This window comes from Balaenoptera musculus, chromosome 8 (genome assembly GCF_009873245.2).
Source record: "Balaenoptera musculus isolate JJ_BM4_2016_0621 chromosome 8, mBalMus1.pri.v3, whole genome shotgun sequence".
Taxonomy (NCBI): Eukaryota; Metazoa; Chordata; class Mammalia; order Artiodactyla; family Balaenopteridae; genus Balaenoptera; species Balaenoptera musculus.
The window spans coordinates 66,078,974-66,092,130 of record NC_045792.1 but is presented as its reverse complement, the minus strand read 5'-3'; the positions used below and the strand labels follow the sequence as shown (position 1 = coordinate 66,092,130).

Below are 13,157 nucleotides of genomic sequence, written 5' to 3'. Positions count from 1 at the left end.
GAAGTAGGTTAATTATCCTTCAAGACTTCAAGCCACTCGCTGGGAAGCCACTCCCGCCATGTTCCTGCAGAAAGCACCTTCGCTCCCCAGGACAAATGAACCCTGTCACTCACTGCACAAGAATGATCTGTCTCTGTGGCTGTCAACCCTGTGGGTTTGTGAGAGCTTTAAGGCTTAGGTCCATGCCTTTAGTCATTTTCCTGTCCTTGGCATTTAATGAAGGTCTGGCACACAGTCAATGCTCCCCAAAAATAATGACCCAAAGGGTGCCTAAAATAATGAACCCATGGATGAATAAATGAATGAACAAGTGCATGAATATAATATGTCAAAAGAGGAATGAACTAAGTGCCGTTGGAGTGCAGAAATAGGAGCTGATTCTGTCTCTCAGGTCAACAAGGGCCTCATGGGAGGTGATGCTTAGGCTGGTCTTGAAGTCTGAGTAGGACTTACGGGGCCAATTATGAGAAAGCTCAGGGAGGCCTGTGCAGAGAAGGGTATCTGTGGAGGGGATGTGGTGAAGAAAAGACAAAGCAAGAAAACAAAAGGTAAACTGAGCCAGACCACAAGGGGCCACACACACAGCAACAAAAAGTTTGGGTTGTTTCATTCAAAGGCAACAGGAAAACATCAGCAATATCAGGAGTATGCAAGCAACTCCTAAAGGGGGGTGTGTGTGTTAGTGTATGTGTGTATTTGGGGGGATAAAGGATGAAGAACTGGCAATTTTATAAATCTGGAATCCAAATTGTTTAATCAAAAGCATTTTCAGTGTGGTCCAAGACCAAAAGAGTCCTCTAGATAAATTCAAGTGTTACAATGTGGCTCATCGCTTAATCGTTCCAAATTTATAAAGGCTTTCTAATATACAGGTGTGCTTGTTTAAACAGCCTAGAACCACAGGAGTCATTCCGCTTGGTGCCGTCACTCAACTCTTCCAATAAATGCTCTCAGACTTGGTCGTGGAGGGTTCCACGTATTTCCCTGGTCCCTCGCTGATAGCGCGGTCATCCTGAACCCAACATGGGGACTAGACTGCTATGCTTACACAGTGACACATGTGTGCACATGGCCAACGTGCAAATGGCAATGTGAGCAAGTGTATCAACAAATCAAAAATGTATGACACTGCTTGTTCACAAATGTCTACCCGTTCCCAGGGTCACTGATACAACTGAGTCCCCACCTCTCCAATGAGAAACACATCTGCCATTTAATGATGATACAGGGATGGAGCAGCTGCAAAACTGGTCTTACACTGAGAGGGATGCAAATTCAGGGGCCAATTAAAGCCTCACCCTCGCCCCCATCCCTGCCCTCCAAATGGAAAACTGGTCCTTGTTTTATACCCACTGCAACTTCAGCCAGAGAAAGAATCCTGGCAGGAAACTGGCTGAGGCAGAATAAGTATTGTTCTCCTTTAGACAATACATCAGTCATTCAAATTAACAAATATTACTTGAGCACCTACTGTGTGCACAACACCAGCTCTAAGCAGTCCATAAGCGCGTCAGGGCATGTAGTGGGGCAAGAATCCCAGGCAGGCCTTCCCTGGTGGCGCAGTGGTTAAGAATCCGCCTGCCAATTCAGGGGACACGGGTTCAAGCCCTGGTCCGGGAAGATCCCACATGCCGCGGAGCAACTAAGCCCGTGCGCCACAACTACTGAGCCTGTGCTCTGGAGCCCACGAGCCACAACTATGGAGCCCACGTGCCACAACTACTGAAGCCCGAGCGCCTACAGCCCGTACTACACAACAAAGAGAAGCCACCACAATGAGAAGTCCGCGCACCGCAAGGAACTGTAGCCCCCGCTCGCTGCAACTAGAGAAAGCTCGTGAGCAACAACGAAGACCCAACTCAGCCAAAAATAAAATAAATAAAGTTAAATTATATTAAAAAGAACCCCAGGCAAAGAGAGGCATGGACAGAAAAGCTGAGGCACCCAATTCTGAAATTCAGGCGAAACATCTGCTTCCCTTCTGCGAGGCCCAAGGTGCTCTGAAGGAAAGCTGACTCTGGCCATGACACCCACCACCGGACTCCTCCCTCCTCATCCCCAACATGCCCCACCCCAGCAAATGAGGCAGTTGTATCAAGCAAAAAAGGCAAAAGGCCACAGCTTGATTCAATCAATATTTCTACACCTCCCCAGCGCGCACACACACGCACAAAGGAGGAGTCTCTTTAGAAAAAAAATAATAATAAACGGGACAGATATGTATTTCCTTCCAGGATCTCTTCCTCCTGCAGATTCTGCTAACCTTGGTAGAGGAACAAGGAACTCCACTCTCTCATCAAAATGCATTTCCAGGGCTTCCCTGGTGGTGCAGTGGTTGAGAGTCCGCCTGCCAATGCAGGGAACACGGGTTCGAGCCCTGGTCTGGGAAGATCCCACATGCTGCAGAGCAGCTGGGCCCGTGAGCCACAACTACTGAGCCTGCGCGTCTGGAGCCTGTGCTCCGCAACAAGAGAGGTCGCGATAGTGAGAGGCCCGCGCACCGTGATGAAGAGTGGCCCCCGCTCGCCGCAACTAGAGAAAGCCCTCGCACAGAAACGAAGACCCAACACAGCCAAAAATAAATAAATAAATTTATAAAAAAAAAATGCATTTCCGATTACAATTACACCATTTCCAATTACACCTATGAACTGCCGCTAAAGCCCTCCCCCTCTCGGACATTCACGGTGTTGATGCCTGCTCAGTCCAAACGACTGATGAGGACTTTACTTACAGGGCGAGACTTGAGAGTCCAAAAGGCCCAAAGACAAAGCAAACAAACCCAAACCCTCACAGACACACAGACCTGGCATACCGGGCACTGACACCTTCAAAGTCACTTTTCTGTATTAAGGATCTGTCTCTAAAAGCACCCAAGAAAATGCAAAAAGGATTTTCCAGGCCCTGGGTGAGGGAACCCAATCCCTCAGCTCCCTCTGAGGGATTCTGCTCCTCAGAGAACCTGGCTGAATCAGCACCCAAAGGAGGGCCATCATCTCAGCCTTCTCCCATCCCTTCCCACGCAACTCGTCACCAAGAATGTCCACTCGGCCCCTCATCTCTCAACTGCATCCCATCCACTCCTCTCCACCCCCACTAACTTTCCTCCCGTCTCACAGGCAGGACCTCTTCACACCTCTATGAGCTGGGCTGTCCCCTATGTCCCCAAACACCACCACTACCAACAACCTAGTTCTGCCAGGTTCCCGACCCTGGAAGTACATAGATGGCTTCTTAAAAATACAGATCTCAGCCCTGATGCCAGAGGTACTGAATCAGAATCCCCAGCTCATGTATTTTTAGCCAGCTTCTCCTGTGCTATTCTTCAGCCAGAGTTTTCCCAAAATGCAAATATGACTTTTATCCTATGCTCACTTTAAATCTTTCAGCAGAGGCCCACACCCTCCAGGACCTAACTGCGTAACAGGACACCCATGGCCTTGACCACCTGCCCCCAGCCTGCTTCTCAGGCACCTGTGTAGTCTCCCACATTCCAGCCAGAGACCACTCCAAGGTGCCCAGGCACAGCAGGTTGCCTACTTCACCCCCTCAGCCACCTGGGCCCCTCTGCTCAGCTGCTTCTCTCACCAGCAATTCCATCTAATGAATGTCTACTGGTCCTTTCAAGACCAAAGCCACCAACCTCTCCTCTGGGAAGCCTTGGCAGATTCCTCCACTAGGAGAAGTCACTTCCACGTCCTCATAGCACCTCAAGCAAACTTCCAACACCATACTTGGTAGGCTTCACTGTAATTTCTCTTAAGATACTGTTTCCAGCTGATCGGTAAGTCCCTTGGCATTCCTGTGTTTAACATCTCCCACTATCAGATGAATTGTTGGAACTCCAAAAATGTTTGCTAAATGCTTTCCTTTGTGGGCACCCCTACAATTCCAGGGAGGACACTGTGCATCTGGAGAGTCTATATGGCCAAACAGTTAAAAATATGTGTATATAAAGAGTACGTAAGATTTTAGAATCCCAGAGGTTTTAATTTTTGAGTTCTCCACTTGTTAGCTGTGTCTCAGGGTGTTGTGTGTGTGTGTGTGCGTGCGTGCGCAGGTACAAAGCAAAATGAGAATTAACATTACATACCTGTTGAAAGATTAAACGAGATGATCCATGTAAGTACAGATGTCTCAATCCTCGGCAGCCATTATATACATTACTTAATCTGTATGCTTACAGATCAGTGGGTATGTGTGCACACGTCTTAGAACTGTGCCTGACACACTGCAGGTCCTCAAATAATTGCTGAATGAATGTACACAACTATAATTAATACTTACTGCTTACATATCTGTCATTCCTGCTATACTGCAGATTTTCAGAAGACAGGGGCTCTGTCCCATTCATTTCTGTACCTCGTCCCTACCCCAGCTTGATAAAATTGTTCGCTTTAGTTTAACATAAAATATTAATACAATCTTCGTGACTATTAAGAAACTCATCCTTGCTTAAGGAATCACAAAGACAGCCTCAGGCATACTCTAGACCAGACCCACAGAATGAAATGAAAAAAAGGCGGTAGCTTAAAACCTTCCTCCAGTCTCCAAAACCCCTGACCAGCTGGCCTCTACTGGCCCCCCACCTCAAGGTAGGGACTGTTGCCTGACAAGCCACAATCCGAGGGCTGAACTGGTGACACACACCCCTCCTCCCCAGTCTGTGGCATCCCCCAGCCCTGCTGCAGCAGCTGCTCTACCTGGGAGATCAGATCGGGAGCCTGCCTTTTCAGCTCACAGCAAGTTCACCCCCCAGGGACCTGGGGGCTGCAATTGCTGGCCAAAGTGTCAGGTTACCACAAAAATAACAGCGGGCCTACACCAGGCAGGCGTGCAGGCCAAGTGCAGGAGGGGAAAGGTGAGAAAGAGAAAACCAGGAGAAGAAAAGCGGACATTGGAGTCTGTGTGGAAGAGGAACTGGGTTTTACAAAATGTACTTTAAATTCGTAAGTATACTCCTAACATCACCACTACAGCCCCTGCAATAAGTCATTCATTTAGCATCCAATCCAGAGTAGCTTATATATTATACTTAAGTATGTTGAATGTGCTTTTAAAAACATTATTTTAAGGCGAGAGGGGGATGGGTTTGTTTGGTTTTTTTTTTAAGTTTGCTTATTTAATACTATTTATAAAAGTCAGATTTGGGTCAATGAAGATTTCAACAAGTATTCCCATTCAACAAATTCCTGATATTACTCAGCTGTAATTTTCTCAAAATTAAATCCAAACATGACAGAGCTAATCAGGCCTAGTGAAGGAGGGACAGACCTTCAAAACAGAAAAGGCCAATAAAAAGCATTTATGTACTTTTTTTCCCTAAAATAAAATCACAGTTCACTCCTGTGCTATCCTCTTGCAGGAACACTGCTGGCTTGATGTGGTCTGACCCAGCCTGGGTACTTCAAACAAAGTTAACTTCAATCACTACAGGGAGTTAGCAGGTTATTGAATCTCCATCCATTGTGCTTTCATCTTGGTTTACTCCACACACTATGCCTTTTTAATTGGCTCCTCGCAACTGTTTTATAAGAGAGTAGATAGAGACCCAGCTATTAGGAAAGATGCCCTTCTTCCAGCTGGGCAGGTAAACCCCAGACCAGGCAGTGAACCGGGTGGGTGAAGTTTCCCGTTGTAATCTCTTACATGTGAGAGACGCTGTGAATGCCCTGGCAGGGGAAGACAGCTAACTCTAATAGGCACCTTAGATTCCCAGCCTGAAGGTGTTAAAAGAGAAAGAAGATTTAAAAAAAAAAAAAAAAAAAAATCCAAAAGGGGGGAAAAAAAGGATTCTGTGGTTGGTTGGTTGGTTGTTTTTAAGTTAATTTTGATGGAGAAAGGTTCCCCCATGTCATGTTATTTTGCAGTTATTGATTTATGTTTCATGTTAAAATATCAGGGTTACAAGTATTATATGGCACAGCAGTAATCTAAACAGGACTCTATCTATTGCAAACGCTTAAAAAAAGGAGGTACTTAAAATGACAATCTTAGTGGCAGCCAACAGCAGCTAATAGACATGCAGACAGGCAGATTCTGTGTGTTTTATTTTTTAGCTTTTAAGAAATACTAGCTCTCTCCCAATCAAATCAGTAAAAACTTCAGAAAAGGAACGTACTACCAGCAGAGTTTGAGCTCTACAAATTTAGAAGAACACCAAATAAATAGTGAAATGAGAGGCAGTTTCATTCTGCTTTAAAAACAGTCAGAGTCTAGTTCTGGGAAGAGAGGACCTCATCCAGCTCGCTCCTGCTCGGGCGGTCAGAATTCACACAGCTCATGCAGGACACATCACACCGTGCAATTATCAACCAGCATTGATTGCCACTGCTAAAAGATCTTTAATAATCCTGATTTTTACCATAAAAGCTCTCATTATTATCCCAGCTCTCTTTGCTTGTTCAGCGTGCCTGGTCACTTACAGGAGGAGGAGAAAAACCCAGGGACTCGGCTCATCTTTCCCCAGCCATGTCTTCCAGGGAGTGTTCGTTTCCCCGCAGCGCAATGCCACGCCACTGCACTGGCCGGCACACTGGGTTTAAAATTAGCTGAGACCTGGAGAGCCACGGGTAACCTTCTGACAAGGTTAGCCAGCAGAGCAGAGCACGGCTCAGCGAGGGACATTAATAAGAAGCCAAGGAGAGCCTTTCAACAAGCGCATTAGGGCCTCTTGGAACCCCTGCAGTCTGGAAGCCGGGGGAGCTGGGGCCCCCGCATCGGGAGGCTGACCTAGGCTCTTATTTTTATTCCACCAAGTCAGCAGCTTCCTTTACAGGCGATAAACACAACCTCCAAAAGTGTTTCTCCAAGTTTAAATTCAATATACTCGGTCGCTGATTATACAAATAAATTTTTAAACTCTAAACTGGATTTAAGGAATATAATATTTATGGAACGCTTCTAATTATAAAGTTAATACCCACAGATGACCACAACAGTGGAACATTCAGAAACATACATAGGAGAAAATTAACTTTACCCACAGCCCTCCACCAAACAATAGTCAGTGCTAACAATGCATTTTGATGTATATCCTTGTACTAGTAACATTATTATTATTATTCCCTATAGTCTGGGGTTCTTTTATTGTCCACCTAACATTTTACATTCAGCATTTTCCTGAGTCCTGAAATATCCTTTGTATTCATGAATTTTAAGAGGTATAGTATTCCATGTCATGGATATACCATTATTTGACTATTTCCCCATGGCTGGACATTTAGCTTTTGCCCAGCTTTTCACTGTATGGCAAACATCCTTGTAATGATTTCCTACGGACAAATTCCTAGAGTCCAGGGGCAGGAAGAACTTGAAGCCACTGGTGAAGATTGGGAACCCCATGAAGACAGGGACGGTGCCTGCCATGTGTAGTGTTTTCTAATTAAAGCAATGTGTCTCAGTGCTTTCCAAACAGAGAACCCTAAAGTCTAATGTGACACGTTCCGAGCGCCTACCAAGAGGTCAACAGGGCCAGCACCACAAAGGTCCCCTAAGCACTGAGATAAAGGAAGGCAAGCAAGGAATGGATCTAACACCTCTGAACACCTGTCAAAGGTGATTCAGATGCTGCTCCCACCCCCTCACACTGCCAGCCCCCCATCAGTGCCTCACTTGTACAGCCACTCTGCTTGTTTCAAATACTGAAATACTTCCATACGAACTGGAAAGAGTCAGTGGCCCAAGCCCACTGAACGCCTGTCCTCCTTAGCTCCCACCCCTCTTCCAGTGCCCCCAATTTTCTCAGTATCCAACAAGTACATGTAAGTGCCTGGCACACCTGGGGGCCTCCAGTGTCTTCCATTGGGTCCATGTCCATACTGTCTGTTAAAATACCTTAAACATCACCCCTCTCCGCACATAACCTATAACCCGGGATTTGCTTTTTAAATTTTGTTAATCTTCCCCTCCAACCAGCTCCTCAGAGACCACTGCTTAAAATCTTAATCACCAACACATCAGCGCTGTTTCTGAAGTTCATTAAATTCCCTAATATTTTATTTTTAAAATTGAAATGGACACTTAATGGGAAGAACTTCCCGAGACACCGGCTGTGGAGGTGGGGAGGGGGGCAGTTCCCACCAAGTTATTCTCTACAGAGCACAGTGAGCTGGGTTAGACAATGACAAACATCACAATCCTAAGAGTCGTGGACCTAGTACGAACACCAGTGACATTGGTTCCCCGAGGGTAAAAGCTATCTGCTTAAATCTCATGAGACTTTGAGGAGCTCTCAGAAAGTCAATGATAGTCTCAGCAAGCTAAAGCAAGAATACTGAAATGCTGAAGTCTAGGAATAAGAAGAGTCAGTACAGCCTAACTTATGCCCTGACCACCCTGGTACTGGCTCACTCTATAATACCAAAGCAACATTTGGGGCTGGGCATATGACTATGCACTTGGAAGCATGACCTCTACCTTAGCCCTCCCTTTACTACGCTATTTTCTGTGGAAGAGAACAGGTAACTAATAAGTGGAAGAGAGTTTTGTTTCCTCTAAATGTTTTTGTCCATCCTCTACTGGGGATGCCAGGGCAGGAACACCAGCCAGGAAAGGGAAGAAAGACAAACAAGGGGTCTGTAAAATCAGACTCTGAAAACCAAGAAGGGGTCAACCTGGATGCATTACAGCACTGTCCAGTCCAGCAGCTGGGATCATGGCCCAAGCTGGAATCAGCTCAAAGACAATGCCTATCCAACACCTCCATGACGGAAGAATATACTCCAAACTCCAAGTCACTGTGGGTGCTGCAGCTTCTTTGCCAATTCAGCAAAATTCTAATTAACGGATATAAAAAATATTTTTGATTCATAAAATCAGATGTAATGGCAAAAGTTTAAGGAAATGCCTTGTAGTAGTAAGTGGAGATAATATTCACAGCTAACATTTATTCAACACTACTGTGTGTGAGGAACAGGGATCTAGACTCGATTTTTATTATTTCTTCTAATCCTCATCACATCTATATTAGGTAGAGATGTAATATTACAATATCCATTATTCAGATAATGAAGCAAATAAGGTTTAGAAACAGTAAGTCTTTTATCCACTGGTCAAACAGAAATTCAAACCCAGATCTCTCACACCTTGAGCCCAAGGTCTGTCTTTGTGAGACACTGAACCTCCCATCGCCGGAGGTAATCAAGGAACAGTTGAGCAGGGATGCTGTGCAGGGGACTAGAGTGGGCAGAAGAAGGTCAAGGAAGGTCCATTCCAACCCCTGATCTATGACACATGAAAACAAATTGCCTACTGTATGCTGGCTCTGTACCAGGTGTGTGTGTATGGGACATGAGGAGTAGGAGAGACCCTGTAAATGAAGTGAGCACACTGTTAGAGCCGAGATAATGGACAGTCGTTCTATTTTTCTGCTCACAATAAAAAGCAGCTGAAAAGCAAGGCCAGTGGAGAGTCCAGACTCTTGGCCACCGTGACCCCAGCAGAGCTGGCACATGGCAAGCACTGGTGTCTCTTTCTCCCTCTCCAGAAATGCAGTGGCACGGATGAGAGCCTCACTACTGCAGGGCAGGGAAAGAGTTGTGATTCCTGCACCTGAATTTTTTTTTCAACACAAAGCTTATATTTACAGTGAATTAACTATTCACATTTGTACTGGAAAATACCATGAACACAACCAGAAAAGGAAATGAACGAACAAGTCACACAGGAGAATAAGCATATGACAAAATACGCATCTTCACTAGGAGGGGGAAAGAATGGCAAATTCAAGCAAGTTTAAGGTGTTATTTTAAATCTCCTAATCAGCAAACCTTAAAAGACAATAAGAACATCTGTAGTGAACATGACACAGGAACTATGCTAGTGATGTTGGGGATGTGAAGATCCAAATGGCTATACTTACGAAGTGCCTCAAAAGGGTGAAATTCTTTGACCTAGTAACCTTAACCCTAGAAATTTATCAAAAAGAGAAAATCCCAGGGTAGAAAAAAATAAGGAGCACAAATATCTACATTGCAGAATCATGTATAATACCATGAATAGCAGAATGACTAAGAAAACTACAGTACATGAATGCAAAGGAAAACTGCATTCTTTCACAAGAAAAATTTTTAAAAACAGACTGAACCATGAGGGAAAGTTTCTCAAAGAATATTTATTTTAAAAAGCAAAATACAGGGGAATTCCCTGGCGGTCCAGTGGTTAGGACTCCGCGCTTCCACTGCAGGAGGCACGGGTTCGATCCCTGGTTGGGGAGAACTAAGATCCCGTATGCCGCGCAGCACGGCTAAAAAAGTAGATAGACTGGCAGATAGATAGATAGGCCGGCAGGCAGAGAGATACATAAATAAATAGCAAAATACAAAATTGTGTGTATATGTGTATATATATAAAATTACGTGTATATATATATATATGTAATTACAACTCTAGTTTTATGCATATTTCTACAGAAATAAAGTGAAAATAAAAAGGAAACAGTTACTCTGTTAGGAGGGTGACATTACAGGTTTTTATTTTACACTTTTTTATGTTCCATTGTTTTTGTAATTTTTAAGAAATTATTCCGACTTTCTTTAAGAAAATTTAAGGAAACTCAGGTACAAATTGAGGTATTCAAGCATCTGAATACAAGAAAGCTTAGAGGTCAGACATCTGTGGATACTTGAATCCTCTTTACCACTAGGATCCACCCAACCAAACTCCAAGGTCTAGCTGCAACCTTCAAATGCAAACACAATGCACAGATTATAGCCTACTTTAGGTAGACCTAAGGACTTAATGTTCCTCTAAACATTTCAGTAACAATAACAGCTAATACTTACAGAGTGTATATTCTGTACCTGGCCCTATTCTAAGCACTTTATCTGTCAATGCATTTAACTCTCGTAACAACACTATGAGAAAAGTACTATCATTATTCCCATTTAGAAACAAGGAAACTAAGACACCGAAAAAGAAAGTAAATTTCCCACCTGGCTCATGGATCCTCAAGGCCAAGATCTAAACAGTCTGACCTCAGAGTTTAAATTGATAATTACCCAACTAGACTGCCTGTCTGTATAGCCAAGTCTCCCAGCCACTGCTCTGCTGGTCCTCTTTTCTGAAACGTCCTTCCTCCCCTTAGCCACCTCTAAGGCTGCCACACAGAGGCCACCTCAAGTGCTACCTCTTCAGCAAAGCCTTCCCTGGCTCTCATGCAGATTTGCTGTGTTTCCTCTATCTCATGGAACTTTAAACACACAATTACCGTTTCACTGATACTGTTTAGTAATTAATTGAGTCTTTCTTCCTCAGAGAATACAAGTTTGGGGTGGGGAGTAGATAGAGGTATTCTTTGTATCTCTAGTCACTAGCCCAATGTCTGGCAGGTAACATGTAATCAAGGAAGGAGGGAGGGAAGACGGATGGATGGGTGGCTGGACAAATGCATGAATGACTCCTCAGTAAAGGGACTAGAGAACTAATTCATGTGTTGGTGGGTGAATATTTCACACATGCTTGGGGTTAAAATAAAATGGGGCCTTGAAAAGTATGCGTCCTCAAAAAAGGAAGGAAAACCACAACAAGGATAAACCTTGAGGACATTATGCTAAGTGAAATAAGTGGGTCACAAAAGGACAAATACAGTATGATTCATTGTATATGAGGTCCCTAGGATAATCATTCTCATTGAGACAGAAAGCAGGATGGTGGTTGCCAGGGGCTGAGGGGAGAAAGAAATGGGGAGTTATTGTTTAATGGGCACAGAGTTTGTTTTCCAAAATGAGGACAGTTCTGGAGATGGATAGTGATAATGGTAGCAAAATAATGTGACTGTACTTAAATGCCACTGAACTCTATACTTAAAAATGGTTAAAATAGTAAATTTATGTTCTGTACATTTTACCATAATTAAAATTATAGATAAATAGGTAGATAGATAATTAGACAGATAAAAAAGGACCACAAAGCAAAGAAGTCAGACCAAGTCAAAGTATACCTAGAGTGCAATCCAAACATAGCCCTCAGTGCTGGAACACTCACCACTGCACAGAGATGCTGCATGTATCGTTCCAAGACTCTTCCCCTCTCAGCAAGGATATTACTTCCTCCAGGGAGCCTTCTTGGATACCCAAGTCCAGTCTTAGGGGGCCTGTCACATGCTCCCATAGTACCAGGCCCTTGTACCAGAGCCCGTCAACAGGTCTATCCAGCCGGTGTCAAGCTCCGGGAAGGCTGCACCCTTATCTTGCTTGGATGCGTCCACAGGACCTGACTCAACAAATATCACCTTTAATAAGTACTGAGTCAATTAATTAATTGCTGGGAAAAGGAGAGGCTAGACTACTGCTCTGATTTTCAAAGCTTACACGCAGGGTTGTCTTAAGGAGTGGTTAACAAGGCAAGCTAATACATCGGCCCTCCATATCCCTCGGATATAGAACCCACTGATGTGGAGGGCTGACTGGACTAAGTCATTTTACATAAGGGACTTGAGCATCCACAGATTCTGGTATCTATGGGGGCTCCTGGAACCAACTCCTGCAGATACCAATGGACGACTGTAACTCACAGAAAACCCAAAGATTTTCTAACTTGAAACTGAAAAAAAAAGGGTGGGGGATCTCCAACCACAGAAGATTGCCAGACAGGTTCCCACTGCCCCCTCTACCTCCTCTATTAAACAGAGGGGATGTTCTTTGTGAACAGCTGATTTCCAGAATCTACACCCCTCCCCACCAAAGTTAGAGCTCCACGCCCACCTTCCAATACCCAGGCGGAGACCCAGGTGCCAGGCGCAGCACAGGGGCTTAAACACATCACCTCTTCAAATTCTCTTGAAGTCAAGGGAGTATTTTCCTCTTTGCAGGAACAAAAGTTTAAACTGCAGTTTGATCAATTTGTCAGGCACCTGTTCTTCGGGCTAAAATTAGAAAACATTCTTTAAAGGCTGGTAAATCTTTATCGATACTGAGGGGTCAGCTCAGAAGGCGGGGGCAGTAACTGCTGTTCTTTGCCTAGTCCGTTCTTTAAGGCAGCTGGTACCTGTACTGAATTTCCTCTTGTACGTTTTTCTGCCATATAAATTACTTCATCACCCCTAAAGCTGTTCTGCTGTATACACCTCCAAGTCTACTCTTGGTGCGTGTTTTGCATAGGAGAACAAATTTTTGGATTTGCTACTGGGCAAAGTGTGTTTCCTTCCCCCCTCCTCC

At 44.4% G+C, this 13,157-nt stretch overlaps 1 protein-coding gene across 11 annotated transcripts in view; it reads right to left on the bottom strand.

Annotated features, from left to right (window-relative positions):
* The window catches only part of TEAD1 (TEA domain transcription factor 1), a 264,671-nt gene that overhangs the window by 189,210 nt on the left and 62,304 nt on the right, over positions 1 to 13,157 (bottom strand). The window contains exon 1 of one of the 11 annotated variants that reach the window (XM_036862664.1): positions 6,426 to 6,503. The exons of 9 other annotated variants lie outside the window; for them this stretch is intronic. Coding sequence is in view for 1 of the 2 variants with exons in the window: in XM_036862662.1 (XP_036718557.1) it covers positions 6,365 to 6,379 (15 nt within the window). In the remaining variant the exon portion in view is untranslated. Of the gene's footprint in view, positions 1 to 6,364; positions 6,504 to 13,157 lie in introns of those variants that run through there. One more of the 11 variants, XM_036862662.1, reaches the window with a different exon arrangement.